Source organism: Manacus vitellinus, unplaced genomic scaffold (genome assembly GCF_001715985.3).
Source record: "Manacus vitellinus isolate BGI_N305 unplaced genomic scaffold, ASM171598v3 scaffold_32_pilon, whole genome shotgun sequence".
In the NCBI taxonomy this organism is placed as follows: Eukaryota; Metazoa; Chordata; class Aves; order Passeriformes; family Pipridae; genus Manacus; species Manacus vitellinus.
The window spans coordinates 3,610,062-3,625,122 of NW_021940460.1; the positions used below are offsets into that span (position 1 = coordinate 3,610,062).

Genomic DNA, 15,061 nt, shown 5'->3' on the forward strand with positions numbered 1-15,061 from the left:
GCAGTGTCTCTGTGGTGTGGTAGAACAATACTGGTACTGTCACTGATCTCCTCTGGAGATGGTGTAAAATCCCTTCTAGCAGAAGTAAGATTACTTACTACTTACTTACTTACTTAATACTGAGAGCTGGGTGATGCTGTGGAAAATAATGGAGTTCTGCTGTCCTACCTCTAGTGGCAACATCTGCATTTGTTGTCATTGGTCATTCCTGCCACTGTCCCTCACAAATAGCTGTTTTAAGAGCAAAAAATGGTAATGTAGAATTTTATACCCACGGAGAAGTCTGCAACTCTTTAACTGATGTGCACTTGTAATTCTGGCAGCACTGTTGGTCACAAGGAGACTGTCACCTGAAGGCTTTGCTACACTGTGTCCTGGGTCAGTTTTGCAGCTCTGGGGCTGCAGGATTGCCATGGCAGGTGTAAGGCTGGGAGAGAGGATGGGATGTTGTCTCCTGGTGCCTGCCTGCTTGTCCTGTCCCCCCTCAGGGACTGCATTGCCTTCCCGGAGAGATCCCTTGGTGAGGAGCATCCTCACCCGGGGAGCCTGGGGTGGGTTTAGGCACTGATATGTGCTGGAACTGGGGAAGAAGCAGTGAGAGAAAAGTGCAGTCTTGGATATCATTGAATTATGCAGGCAAAGCTACGAGGCAGATGAGGGAGAATCAATGGCCAGGAACGTTCGGTGAAGAGACAGCTTCCCAAAATAGCCCCGGCCGCTGCGAGGCACTGGCTCTTGTGCTTACATAAACCAACTTGACCTTATTTGTTCCCACATTGTTTAAGCATGCTTATAAAACATACATCCCAGCCATGAGGGATTCATGTTTGCCATCTCCTTACTGCCAGTGAGGCAGGTCTTGATATCCCAGCAGGTACTTTAGAGTTGTCTCCTTCCTGTGAGAGCCCTGCTTGCTCTCGGGGCTCTTGGCTCGTGCTGCTGGCTCAGCTGGGCAGAAAGTCTCCTCCACAGCCCCAGGACTGCAAAGGTGAGGGAGCAGAGCAATAGCTCTGGCACAATTTTGTTGCATCCCAAGTCCTGAATAGTTACTTTACACAAAGCAGAACCTTGCTGTGGCTGTTCAAGTCTGTTCTGACTCTGGGAGTGTGGATGGCTTGGTTGTGTCCGTGGTGTAAAGACAGAGAGTTGCTTCACGTTGTAAATGACAGAGCTCACCTGAGGTGCTGGAACATCTGACAGAAACTTCTCTGAGAGCTTTGTTCTTTATCAGTAGGTCTCAAAGTGCTTTACAAAGGAAATTCAAACCAGTGAGTTGTTGATGTAATTGAGAAAATATTTTGCAGAAACCCACGAGTTAATGGATTTGGTTTGCTGGAGTTGTTCACCCTGTTTTACAGGTGCCACGCTTGGCTGGGAGCTGAGCCAGCAATCAGACTCAGGTCTCCTGAGTCATCCCAGAGACCCTCTCTGTGCATGGACAATCTGACTGTCTCTAAACTTGGCTTCAGAACAGCCCCAACCAACTCTGTCCCAGGGGCATCTGTGCTGCTTGCTGTGAGTTCAAACTGTGTGGAGTCAGGCAGTGAGGTAGTGGCAGAACCTGAGAGGTCCAAGTTCCCCATTCCATGCAGGAAGCTCTCACCCAGTTTTGGTGAGGGATCTCATACACTCTTTTTGACTCTATCAAGCACATCTCAGTTTGATCTTTCAGCTCTCCCAGTTGTCACTGTGGGCACATTTTGGTGTTTGTTCCCCTTGTTAGATATATTTCTGGTTTCTTTCTGATGTGTTACAAAATTACTGTCTTGGCTTTGGAGTGATCTTGAACCTGTGCCAGTTTTTTAGTGGCTCACTGACAGATTTGGGGCAGGAAGCTCCACGTTCAGAATACATCATTTTATTACTCTTTTTTGTCATCCTTTTCCAAGGAACCAACTTGCTCTCCTGAACTCCTAACTTGTGCTGAAACTCCCAGTTATGATGTGAAAGTCAAAGGGAGCAGGATTTTGAGGGATAGTCCAGAAAATGTATATTTTACAACTGTAAACCTTAAGAGAACAGCCCTCAGAAAACTGTTGTTAAAACTGCTTTCTCTGGCTTGTACACAGAGGTTTCCTGAGGGTTTCCTTTGCCTCTTCCCTGCAGTAAGTACATCATAGGAAGGCCCCAACTTTACTACTCTTTTCCCCTTTGCATGTTGTGTCAGTGCCATAAGGGATGGACAGCAGTGTTCAGGTTGGCTGTTTGAAACCCAGATGGGATCGAGGCATCCTGGAATGGAAAACTGCTGACAGCAGTCTGATACCAAAGCTCAGTGCAAGACCAAAGCACTCCCAGTCACCAAACTGGAGGCTTTCAGATAAATACACAATCCCAGTGAGATCCATGGGGTACCTCCTTCCACGTAGGTGGTTGCTTAGGCTTGGACTGGGCAGGCAGCAAGGCATGAATGTAGGCAGGCAGGGAACTGCATGGCCTGGGAAGGGATGGGATGGATAACCCAAGACCTCTTTTCCATATCATTTGGGAGTTACTGTGTGCTCCCTGCAGACCACTGTTGTCTGGCATTCCAGGGTTTTGTTGCTGTTGTGTTGTTCAGTGAGGGATTTAAAACAACAAGCTGGAGCCACTGAGGATGTGTGGGGGAGAGAGGGATGTACTCTCTGGCCTTCCAGTGTAGACATGCCCTTAATTTCTGAAGGGCATCACATTTGATGATCGGTGTCTTAATTTGTAGGGAGATAAATTATTAACAGTGACTTCATCAAATCTCTAAAAAAGCCATTCTTCAATTTTTTTTCTTGAAGATTGCCTCAACTTTTATCTGTCCATCTTCATGAATTCTTAATTCATTGCCCTTTCTCAGCCTCTTAGCTTGTAAAATGAGGCCAGTAGTGATTTAACTGATATCTTCCATGTGCATTCAGAATACTGGATTTCTCTGTGGAGAATTCCTTCTCCTCCACTCCCTCAGCTCTCCTGTGTGGCTTTTCCCTGCTGCATTTTCATATGGTCTTTGGGAAAAAAAAAATCAGATCATTAAACTGGGGGAAGCATTGGCATTTTCTGTGATAATGGCTCCTGGATTTTTTGGTTCCTCCCTCTAATAACAGCCAAAATAAACATCACCAAAAATGCCCTTTAGTTACACCCTTCAGTGTGTGGGTCTGCTTAGTCCCCTGCCTTCCTCCTTTCTTTCAGTCAGGGACAAGCAGAGACTTAGTGGTTCCTTCCCTTTGTAGGCACATCTTGATGACTTGTTTCTGTTACAGATGCAAGGAAATAAGTTTTTAACATTTATACTTTCAGTCTTCAGCAACTTAGAGAGGACAGAGGGAGGAGGGACTGTCAGTGCTTCTTTTCCTCTTTAAGTGCTCTTGGCAGCAGCTGCTGCTCTGTGCAGGTGAGTAGTGTGAGAACTGCTCCTTGTGTACCTTGTGTACATGGAGTTGGAAATGGATGTGGCTCTGTGGATAGATGGAAACTGGAGTGAAGAGGCAGACTCTTCCCTCATCTCTTCTTTGTCTTGCATGATTTAGCCCTAAGTTCTGAGTTTTCTATTGTATAGTGAGTATTGTCATGAAAAGTATTTGGGGCTGGCATGTCCTGGGTTTGGAAAGCTCAGAGCTGATTCCTGGCCCTGCTGTGGTCTGTGTCAGTCATGTTACTTGGCCTCTCTGAGCCTCTGTGAGGTAGAGGGAATGATGCTGCTTCCCTTCCTCCTTCTCAGGAGAAGTGTGAGCATAATTACAGGTGAGGTGAGGGTGCTCACATCAGATAATAACAGGAACTACAAGCAGCATGATACCAAAATCCTTCATTTGATTGTCAGTTTGTTGTTAACCTCTCAATAGCAGAGGAAGGCTGTGCCCCTCCTAAACCTCTCCTGTGTGTCAATGTGGAAAATCTTGTGCTTTGGCTCAGGAAATGGAAATGCACTTGCAGGGCCTCAAATGCACTTGCAGGGTGTGATTCCACCACAGGGGCCTGAGCCACATCGACACCAAAATCCCAAGTTGCTCTGGGACCCTGCAGGCAGCACAGAGCCAGGGAAAAGCTTGGATCTTGGCCTTTGGAGCTCAGACCTCCTTGGTGCTTCCTGGTCAGGACTGTGGGCATTCCATGAGGTGGGAATTGTGCTGAACTCTGCTGCTGGAGGAGAGAGTTTGTTTACCTGAGCAACCCCAGGCTGTGCTGGGGGGTAAGGCCATGTGTTCCGTGGAAGGTCTTGGCACTGTGTCCATCCATGAATCTGCACATTTATCCATCAGCATCAGGGCTGGGGTGGGGGAGGAGGAGGTGGATGGAGGTAGCACAATGTGTGGAAGGAATGCAGGTTGGCCAGGCTTCTCCAGCTCCTGGAGCAGTGATGGATCTGTCGGGCTGAGCCCACGGAGGGCAAGGGCTGTTTGTTGTGAACAGTGGAATAGGCTGAAGGATGTGCTGGGAATGCATAAATACTGAATGGGGTTCAAACTTCCAGCTGGGAAATGTGCTCGTCTCTGGTAGCAGGACACTCCCTGGCACTCAAGGTGCTGCTGTGGTTTGTAAGTCTGGTCTGAGTGTCCCCCACTGGTCCCTGTGAAAGGGACAGAAGTGCAGGCAGGTGTGGATGTGGAGACTTCCAGAAACACCGCCTGGGTCCGTGTAACAGCTTTCAAATTCCCCTGCAGGGAGTTGGGCAGAGCTGGGATGCTGACTTTGGCTGTAGGTGCACATGCACCACTTCTTGCTGTGTGCCTGGTTTCAGGAGTGTCTTGGGCTTAGACTAAAATCCTACCTGGGAAACAGAGGCATGGATCTATGTGCTTAACTGCTTGCAAGCCCTCTGTCCTACTTGTGTGACTGAATCACTGTGGATATTCACCTCCTGTGCTCTGACAAACTTGTTCTATACTTTGTGAAGACGGAGGAATGCTGTGAAGTGCAGTGAGAGATGGAGTGTGCAGTGGTTGGGATACCTCCATGTGTCACATGGAATATAAGAAAAAGCACTGATTGTTAAGATGCTGAGGTTGTGCTGTTCTCTAGAGGTCCAAGAGGCAGAGAACTTTGGATCCAGGAGTGCCCTCCTCCAGAAAGAGCCAGAGGGTTTTGGAAGCAACGTGTCTGACATAACAAGGCATAAAACCATCTCTGCCAGCTGAATCTATGTAGGGTGAGGCAGGAGCTGTACTGCTGTATTGGCTTGAGATGAGATGGGAGTTCCAGCTGTGAAAACTGCCTCCATAGTTTCTCTTTTTGGAAAATGACCTGCCCAGATCTGCTGACAGCTCAGATGTATGGGCATGATTAACCATCACAGGTATTGCTGAGCTGGAACTGGAACTGAGATTCCCTGTGAAGTGGGACTGGCTGTTACTGAAGGAGCAGAGTAAGAAAAGCAGAAAGTGGGAGAAAAGCAGCATAAATCAGCAGGTGATGCAAGTGTAGCTGTTGGGTATAAATCTTGTGGGCTCTCTGCTTTTAGTATTGAGTGATTGGCTTGTGTGACCCTTGGGTTGGTAATGCTTTCAGAGGGCAGGGAAAGGGAAATTTGGATACCTCTGGAACAGCACATGGCAGAGAATCACACAACAGGTGGTTAGACTAGTTCTTCTGGGTTTTCCCTTAACACTCCACCACTGACCTGTAGCATAGCTGGAAGCAAACCCCTGCGTTGTGCTTCAGTCTTGTTATGTAAAACAGATCCTTGTGCAAGTCCCTGCGATCTGATCAGTGTTTGGGGCTCTCCCAAGGGGGCTGCAGAGGACTGAAACACTGCTTCTCTTTTTAAGGCATGTTTGCCATGTGTTGCAGTTTGCCATCTGTTACATAATAGCCTCTGCTTTAATTTTATGATTGTATTGTATAGATTCCCCAAATGAAATCACCACGGACCTGTAAAGTGACTGACCCCTGCAATTGGGGTGGCAGAGCTGATTTCACCTCTGGGGGAGCTGAGTGAGGGAGCAGTGCTTGGTACCTTATGTAGCAAGAAGTTATGACAGATACTTGGGATTAAGTTTGGGACAGCTGCTTTTGAGGTCTGGACCCAGTTCCCATTGAGGAGACTTGGGATTTCATTCCCAGGGAGCTGTTCCCCAAGGCTTGCCAGCAGTCCCAGCCCAAAGGCAGCTTTTTTTACATAACCAGAGTGAGAATGTTTGTGTTGGTGTCTCATACTAACACAAATAACACAAATCCCATCGGAGCAAACCCTCCACTGTGTGCACTCCCTGCTGTGGGAGGAGGAGAGTGAAGCAATGCCCAACAGGAGATACCATCTCATGGAATGCTGGTGGGGAAGTGCCCTGAGTGGTGAGATCAGGATAATGAGTGGCACTGGGCTGAGCAGGAATTGGGCTGTAGACTTTAAGGAAGTTTGACTGTCACAACCATGACACATACAGAGGTGCTGGTGTCTTTGTGCTCTTTGGAGTAAATTTCTTTTGCACACTTTGCAGCAGAAGCAAAAGGGGAGAAGAAGACCCATGTTGAGAAACAGTAAAGCTTTATGTAAATCCAGCTTCCCCAAAGCCAACCCATTCTGATTCTGGACTAGAGAAAACTGTGCATTCTGTAGGAATGAATTATCTGCTGCTTCCTTGCTGCTCCTTTGGCTTCTCCAGTCACCCTCCCTCTCTTCCTTGTTCCTTCCTGGTCTTTGAGAGCTGTTTTAAAGTGATCCATTTCAGTAGGGAGCTGTTTGTTTGCAGAGCATCTAAATTGTACTGGATTGCTTCTGGCTGTTTACACTGGTGGAACTGTGCTTGTGCTTCCAGACTCATGCAAAACTCTGCTTTTAATAGATATTAGTCAGTAGACCAGTGATATTTTCCATCTCCAGCTGGGCCAGCCACCCTTTTCATTCCACAGCTCTGCATGAGTTTGGTCGGGCACCCCAAACTAGATGCACATCCCAATCTCCTGAGCACCTGAAAACGGCTTCCAGACTGCTGAAAATCAGCCCCTCAGGTGTTGCTCAGAGCTACAGGACTTTTCTGTTACTTCAGTAGGATTTGTTTCAAACCCTTCAAAGCATCAGGGGCAGCAAGAACAGGCAGAGTCAAGCCAGCAGGATTTAAATGCAGTCGTCTACATCACTCATCTACAGTGAAGAGAAAATGCAATTTATTTTTAACACCTTTTTAATTCTAAAGTGTTTGTATATGGAACAGATGAAATGACAGCTGACTTCACTGTGGCTCCATCTCAGCACTGCCCTGATTCCTCTTGTCCCCAGGAGCTGACAATCCATACTGATTTTCTCTCCCTGTGAACTTGTGCACAACTTAGCAAGATAAGGATCTCAGTAGCCTCCCTGAAAGCTAATTTAACCACAAGGAATGACTGCTAGCTTGGCAATATTTTGTTCTTGAAACTGCAAAGAAAATATTTATGCAACTCCGATTTTTTTTGTTTATTGTTATTATTATTAAGCCTAATAAACAGAGGGTGCCTGGGCCATGGGGTGTTATATCCTACCTGTGAATATTTATTATTTTTTTCCAATCACACCCCCTATATTTGTTGTTTTACCTGAGAGACATTAGAGCTGTTGAATTGTGTGACCTTGTAGGTTAATGACAGCTTTGGAATAGAGTTGCAGTGCATCTGCCTATATCAGGAGAGAGTAATTAGCCAGCTATTGATAGTCAGATGAAGTTGCAGCTTGAACTCCAGCCAGCAGGACGTGGTTGCTTTCTAATACAGGGCTTGAGTGGACCATCCTGGACAGGAAATAACTGTATCTCTGTTATTTAAAAAAGATACTCCCAGGGTGTGGAGCCTGCACAGGCAGTAAATAATTCTACTTGAAGGTTGCTGTTTCTGCAGATACATTATCTGGTCTCCCCACTTTTTTGGCTGAAATTGTTCCCTACACTCTTGCTGGGCATCATTATTTGTCTGTTGTGGGTGTCACTACTGAAGCAACTTGCTTTGGGGAATAGATTTCTTATTTCTCCCAGTGTCTGCAGGGATTTTTTACTTTTTTTTTTGCCAACTTTCTGCTGATATAAATGGAGAACAGTTTGCTCAGAGTCCTTAAAATTACTTGCAGTCTCACTGAAGCAAAAGCAATACGTGGTTTGGGAGAGAACGACGACCTCCCACTGCTGGGTAAAGGTTTGGGGCAGGGACTTTTCAGCCTGAGGATGCTGAGCCTGGGGTGGACTTTGCCCCTTGGCTGGTTTGGAAGGTCTAAATTCCAAGCAAAGAAGGGCTTGGCCACAAGTGCAGCCTTCTCAAGAGGGACAGGCTGTGATGGGACATGGCTCTGTCTACGATACACTTGTCCTGGAAATCCTGTTTCAGGTTGGTGTAATCCACGTGGGGTTTGCTGTGCTGAGTGTGTCCACACCCAAGCTGAGTGGGGGAGAAAACAACCATGTAAACAGGGCTGCAGGCCCAGCTGCAGGCAGAGCATCAGTGCCCCTGAGCCACTGGGCAGCCTCTTTGATCCAGCTGCCTTTTTATGGCTATTTTCTGCCCTTTTCCACTCGTAAATAACTGGCTTTTATTTGACCTATCTTTGGAGTGATTTTCCTCTAAGCCAGACCTTTCACTGTCTCAGAAACCCCACAGCACATAAAGGGAACACAGGGGAGATCTTTCCCTCAGTTATTTCTGTGAATTTAAGCTTGACAAGGCCTGTTCTAGACTGGCTCTTGGGATTTCCTGGGCATAAGCTGTGATGGATTTTTGCAGCAGTGCTTTACTCAGCTCCTGCAGCTGAGTAGCTGTGGTCCCTCAGGTGAGTCTGTTGTCTGGCAGCCTCCTGGCCTTGCCAGAGCAGGGGCAGAGATTATTTTACCTCTTTTTCTCCAGGAAGCAGCAACATGTCTCCAGTTCTGCTTTAGCTTTAGGGAGAGCAGCAGGGTGGTACCTCTGTGGTATTGCTTGCTCTTATGTTGTCCAACTGTTTCTGAATTAACCTGGGCATCAGCAGCTTCCACCAGGTGCCCTCCTGAGCTTTTCCAGAGTTTGGTGGGTTTTGTGTTCCAGAGTTATTTTGTTGAGAGGTGAATCCTGCCATTAATTACTTGTTTTCTGCTTTCTCCTGAGAAGTGTGATTTGTTTCCCCATTTAACGTGTGTTTCTTCTCGATCTTCCCATTTAATTTGCAGTGTTTGAAAACACTTGGAAACCCCATCATGAAGGCTGAGAAAGAGAAAGTTGCCAAGAGCTTGGAGCTGTTGAACTTTCTCCTCAAAACTGTGACAGAGCAGGTGAGTGTGTGGCCCAGTGTGTGGCAAACGGCTGTTTTCTGAGTATCTTTTAAATGTCACACTTGGATTTTGCCTTGTGACTGCTCTGTCCCACCTCATTTCCTACCAAAGGTACCCCTAGAGGGGATGCCTGGTTGGATCTGAGGACAAAAAAAGCCCTCCTGTCTGAAGGAGCTGATCTCCAAGGGCTTGCTGAAGGATTTGTGCTGTGTTCAGCAAACACATGCGGCACCTCCTTTCTTATCAGCAGAAATAAAACCTGGGGTACTGGGAGGGTGGATTTTGTCCCAGGTGATTGCTCTGTCCTCTCCACTGAACCCCAGAGATTCTGATTCCCAAAAACTGACACTTACTCAGTAGCTTTATGAGTGGGAGTGAAGCTTTGTTCTGGGGCTTTGTTTCCCTGATGGAAAACGACTTTTTTGAACACGAGAGGATTTTCTATAGATGACAAAATATGTCTGTAATATGGTTTTACTTACTGGAGCAAAATACCCCGAGCAGCAGAATTGCTGAAGCCCAGTTTCCTACTTGATAAGCCCTGGACTCTGACCACAGCCTGTTTCTTTGTGAAGACCTAATAGGAAAGTGGGTAGAGAAGAGAGATTATTTCCAAGGCTCTTGTAGGAGCTGAATTGCCTTTGAGACACCCTTTTCTGCCAGGTTTTGCTGAAATTATCCAGTGGTTTACAGAAGAGGCTGCCAGACCTTTAGAAACCAGACTGAAAGTGCTGCTGCTTTTCTCTTGGTTGGGTGCATGGTCATGTATCTTATTCCCACTGCTCCCAGCCACGGACTGGAAAGGAAACAGAACCAAAGGACCCTCTGGTCCCTTTTATGCCACTGCAGTTCTATCTGGTATGTTAGAGGCATGTTAGACTCATGCCTCTCGTACTGGAGACTCAGTTTTCAGTCAAACCCTGGTGCCTGATGGTGCCTTCAGTTTGTGCTCCCCAGCTGGTGTTGCAGGTGGGCTCAGAGCAGTGGCTCGGAGAAGCCAGGCGGGATTGGTTCTTCTGCCACAGCCTCCCCCTAAGGATCTCTGTGCCCTTCCTGCTGCTGTGAGTGCCCTTCCTGAGCTCACTTGTCTCTCCTTGCCTCTTGCAGAAGCTGAATGTGAAGCTGACGGAGGTGGAGAAGGTGCTGCTGTCCCTGAACCAGGTGGAAGACATTGGGAATTCGCCCCGGCTCGACTCTCTCTACTGGAACGTGATGCGCTGGCTCAACTACACGTACGTGTGCTGGGAATTCCAGCTTTTGGGCTTGTCTGGGGGCCTCCCTGCCTGTCCTGCTTGTGTCCACTGGTGTGAGCAGGTGGGGAGAGAGAGGAAGTCAAGGCAGGGAGCTCGGGCTGGAGTTTTGAGTTAAATGGAGCTCCTGGGCTGGTGGGGTAGAGATGCCGCTTGTTTTACTTGTTTGGAATAATACTGGGCTCATTATTCCATGTGCTTACATGCTTAGGATTGGTCCTTTTTGGGAAGGGATTGTGAGCATGTGTGGTATGTTTGATACCTACCAACAGAGTGAGACAGCTGATGACCCAAGGACAGTCCCTGCTTGCAGCTGTCCCACATGGCAGCCTGGCTTAAGAGACAAAGCTGCAGAGAAATTTCTAGGCCAGGACGAGTCACTAAGCTCCCATCACATCACTGTGGATTAATTCTGCAGATGGGAGGCTGCCTTGGGAAGTGACTGGATACCAGAGAGTATATGCCAGAACCTTCAGTCCCCTCCAGGGATCCCCAGCCTGGCTCTTTGAGTGGGTGCCTTGCAGCTCTGGAAGCTGAGGAGCATTCAGTGATTATGCTTCAGTGCTTCACATCGAAAACCAGGCCGTGGAATTAGAGCCTGGGTCCTTTTTGGGCCCCCTCTCTGGGCCCCTCTCTGGTGCAGAGCAGCACAGGCTGGGTGCTGGGGCAGTTGCTGTCAGAACAGCAGCAGCAGTGGCTGCCATGCAGGCACACAAAGGCTGCCCTGGTGGAACTGGAATGGGCTCTTGGACGTTCTTGCTGGACAATTGTGTAGCACAGCGAAGGCCTTGCTGGGCTGTCACCTTGGACAGACAGACAGAGAGTGTCTCAGTAGCCTTGCACAGGGCCACAGGCAGGTGTGCTCGAGGTGGGGGCAAGCACAGCATGACCATGGAATGGGGGTTCTTCCTCACATCTCCATGTGCTTTGATCAGTCCTGGTCCAGCTCCTGCTGTTCCTTTCAGTCCCTGTGCAGGCTCAGGAACAGCTCCAGGGATAACACTCATCCTCGCAGCTTCCCGTGCTTCCCGCACCTCTGCTGTGCTCCACGGACTGCCTGTCACATGGATCACACTCTTCCCTGGCTGCAAATTGAGTTGCTCTTGATTTTTGGCATTCTCTCTGCAGGAAGCCCAAGAAGGACAAGACAGCCAGTAAGCCTGTGCAGGACACGGAGCCGCTGAAGAGGAAGAAGAAAGGCTTCCTGCCAGAGACCAAGAAACGCAAGAATCGCAAGAAAGGCACCCAGGAGAACGGGACAGCACCCGCTGGGGATGGAGAACCAGCAGCCCCAGAGGAGCAGCCCCTGGGAACAGAGGCCCCCAAGCAGAAGAAAGGCCTCGTGCCTGGTGGCAGCAAACACAAGAATCCCAACAAAGGGGTCAGGGAGAACGGAGTGGCAAAGGCGGGCGGTGGGACCCTCCCCGCTGTTAATGGAGGAGATGCTGTGGCTGACAAGAAGATGAAGAAGAGGAAAAACAAAAACAGAAAAAGAAAACAGGATGCAGGTGATGAAGCTGAGCAGGTTCCAGCTGCAAAGAAACCCAAGGGGAGTGTCCTCCAGGAGACCCAGCAGAAGCAGGGCAAAGCCAACCAGCAGAAGCAGGACAAAGCCAAGAAGAAAAGAAAAGAGAAAAAAACTGCAGTGCTGCAGGAGTAAACTCCATGGACTCACCCAGGCCTGGCATGGCTAGCATGGCTCAGTAGACTGTTGTAATATCTTTTTTAACTATAGTTTTTATGCCCTCCATGACTTTTAAATAAACCTTCCACAATGCTGAGCTCTAAAGCTGCGGGTCTGGCTTGTGTGGAGGGTTCAGCCTAGAGCACAGGCAGCTTCAGGAGGTTGAATATCCTTCAGGCTCTTGGAGATGCCCACTCTCTTCTCTGGCAGTGCCAAACAGCCTGTCTCCTGTCTCCATGATTTCCAAAGGCAGAAGTGAGAGGCTGGTTTGGATTCCCCGGGGAGCTGGGTAGGTGTGCTGGCACTGCTGAGTCTTGTGGTGAAGCCGTGTGTCGGGTTCAGAAGCAGCTCCTAAAGGCTCATTCCTGTCCTGCCTGGGCCCCACAGGGCTCACAGCTTTTTCAGTCTGGGAGATGCAGCCTCTGAAATGTCTGGGTTTAAAGGGGTTTGCACAAGCAAACTCGGGGGTCAGATATTCCCAGTTTGGCCACTCTGGTGTTGTCAGTAACTACCATGATCTGGTTTTCTTGCCTGTTTGCTCCTGGGTGCAGGAGGGGTCGTGGCCCCTGTGGTAGAGCAGGGACATCAATAAATCAGTGAAACAATTGAAATGGTTGATTGATTGGCCACTCTGCCAGGCCAGCAGCCTGTGTGCAGCCATGCAGGGCACCTGGAACAGCAGGCTTACAGCAAACAGTCTGGGAAGGTGGCTGCTTGGAATTGCATCTGCTTATTTATCCGCAGGCTCCTGACTGCTGGAATGCTGTCACCTCTTTGCAGAGCACCAGGAGCAAGTTCTCCCATGTGTTGGGTACCTGGTCCTTGTTGAGAGCTGAGTCTCAAAGTGTTTGAAACACTATTTATATTGTAGTTGCCTCCTCCCTCCCTTCCTTGTCGTCCCCCACCCCGACTCCTCTCCCAGCATCTGAGGGAGCAGGGCTGGGTCAGTGGTTGGACTTGATGATCCCAAAACTCTTTCCCAACCTCAGTGATTCTGTGATTCTGTGAAGGCCCCAGTGCTCTCCTCCCTCCTGCAGAGGAGTTTGGTGCTGGCTCCTGGCAGAGGGAAGGGCCTGGAGTGGGGGCTGTGCCTGCTGTGCCTTCAGCTCTCATCCCGCAGGTGGGTCTGTACCACCAGGCAGAGATAAGGGCACTGGAAATGTCATGTTGCTTTTGGAGGGAGTGAGAGAAGAGCTGCAAAGGGCTGTGTTTGCCTGTGGCTATTTATCTGCCTTTGCAATGATTCTCTTCTCAAATGGCACGGGAGTCCCTGTGAGACAGCAGCTGGCAGGGACAAGGGCACGGCCCATTGCAGGCCACAGGTAGGTGCAGCTTCCCATTTCCCTGTCCCAGCAGAGATCCCACAGGCTCTGCTGCACATCCAAGGAGTGCACTGGCTCCTGGGGCAGCAGGTGGGGGCTGGAGTTTTGCCTACTGGCTGGCAGGGTTCAGCAGACAATGTCCTTCCTGCCTCCACAGCCAGCTTCCCCCAGCTCTCGGGGGAGGCAGGACTGAGGAGCTCTGTGGTGTTGCCTGTGAGGATGCAGCTCCTGGGAGAGGAGGAATTGGCAGGCTCTGGACCCTGCAAGTCAAGCAGTCTTCAGGTAGTGGCACAGATTGGGGCAGGAGGTGAAGGGCAGCCTCACCCTGCTCACTGTTGGCCTCCAACCTCAGGAGGGTTCACAGAGGTCCCCAAACAGGATGGAGACTTGGGCTGCTGGGGTGTGACCAGGGCAGTGCAGACCAGACCCTCAGGGAGGTGGCTGGTCCCTGCATCTCTGTGGTGCTCCAACAGAGCAGTTTAGGACTGGACTCGTCCTGCTGAACCTTTTTTCCCATACCACTTATTCCTCTGGAGGTGGCTGAAGGATCTTGACTGCAAGAGCTGCTGTTGCAGCCTGCAGAAGAGCTGCAGGTCTTTGTTCCCAGGCAGGTGTTGGCAATTATTGCCAATACTGTCTCCAGGAAAAAGACCCTCTGCTCCAAAGGGGTCTGTCTGTGGGCACTGGGGATGCTGCCCTGCCTCTGCCATTTACTGTTGAAAGCTGGTTCATTGCCTGGTTAAAACCTCAATCCCGGCTCAGCCCCTCCAGCTGTCCCCAGAGTGATGCCTTGCCCTGTGTTGTGCCAATGCAGTGCACAGGAGGCTGCAGGTCAGGGCTGCCTGTGTTCAGTGATCCAGAGGGGAGCAGGGGCTCAGATCTGAACACTCTCACTGATGATCCCTTTCCTTCCCTGTGCCTCTAAGTAGGACATCCCGGGACTTTGTGCCACTGCTGTGCAGAACTAGAGGAGGAACAGCAGGCAGGGGTGGGGGTGGGAAGCAGGGGAGGGAGCTGGATGAGAGGGCTCTCTCCAGGCAGCTCAGGGAGGGAACCTTCACCTGCTTCCAGAGAGCACGTGTGTGGCACCCAGAGCCACCACAGAGCTGTGGCCACTGCTCTGGGCAGGTCCTTGCCCACATGAGTGAGCTGAGGCCATGGAGCTGGGCTGAGCTGCTCTGGGATACCTGCCAGGGTCACTGTGGTGAAGAGTTCATGTGGATCAGCTCATCACTCGTTCTGGGAAGGGCAAAGCACAAGGTTAAAGCAGTGCCAGCTGTTGTTTGTGACAGAGGGGTGGCAGCTGGGCAGTGCCAGATGTCAGTGGCTGAGCTGAGTGACCTCTGCCTCGCCATGGCCATGGGGTGCTCAGCCTCCAGTGCCTGTGGAACAGGCAAGGGGAGAGGGGACAGGAGAGCTGCAGGGCACAGTGAGAGTCCTGCTTCACTAACAACTCTCTTGCCAATTAAATTACCTGGCTGTAGGCTGGCTTTGATGCACAGCTTAGAGAAAGCAGTCACTAATCCACTAAGTCAAATCCTGTTGCAGCAGCACTTATTTGTGCCTTTTAACAATCACAAAGGTTTCATTTTACTTGATTTCATGTCCTGTCTGTCGCTCGACCTTCAGGAC

The 15,061-nt window shown here is 49.6% G+C and overlaps 1 protein-coding gene across 1 annotated transcript in view; it reads left to right on the forward strand.

The window, feature by feature from the left end:
* MYBBP1A (MYB binding protein 1a) overlaps positions 1 to 12,212 on the forward strand; it is a 56,100-nt gene extending 43,888 nt beyond the window's left edge. Inside the window, 3 exon segments of the mRNA XM_029961250.1 lie at positions 9,072 to 9,173; positions 10,281 to 10,405; positions 11,552 to 12,212. Coding sequence (XP_029817110.1) covers positions 9,072 to 9,173; positions 10,281 to 10,405; positions 11,552 to 12,083 — 759 coding nt within the window. The 3' untranslated portion in view covers positions 12,084 to 12,212.
* The last annotated feature ends 2,849 nt before the right edge of the window (positions 12,213 to 15,061 follow it).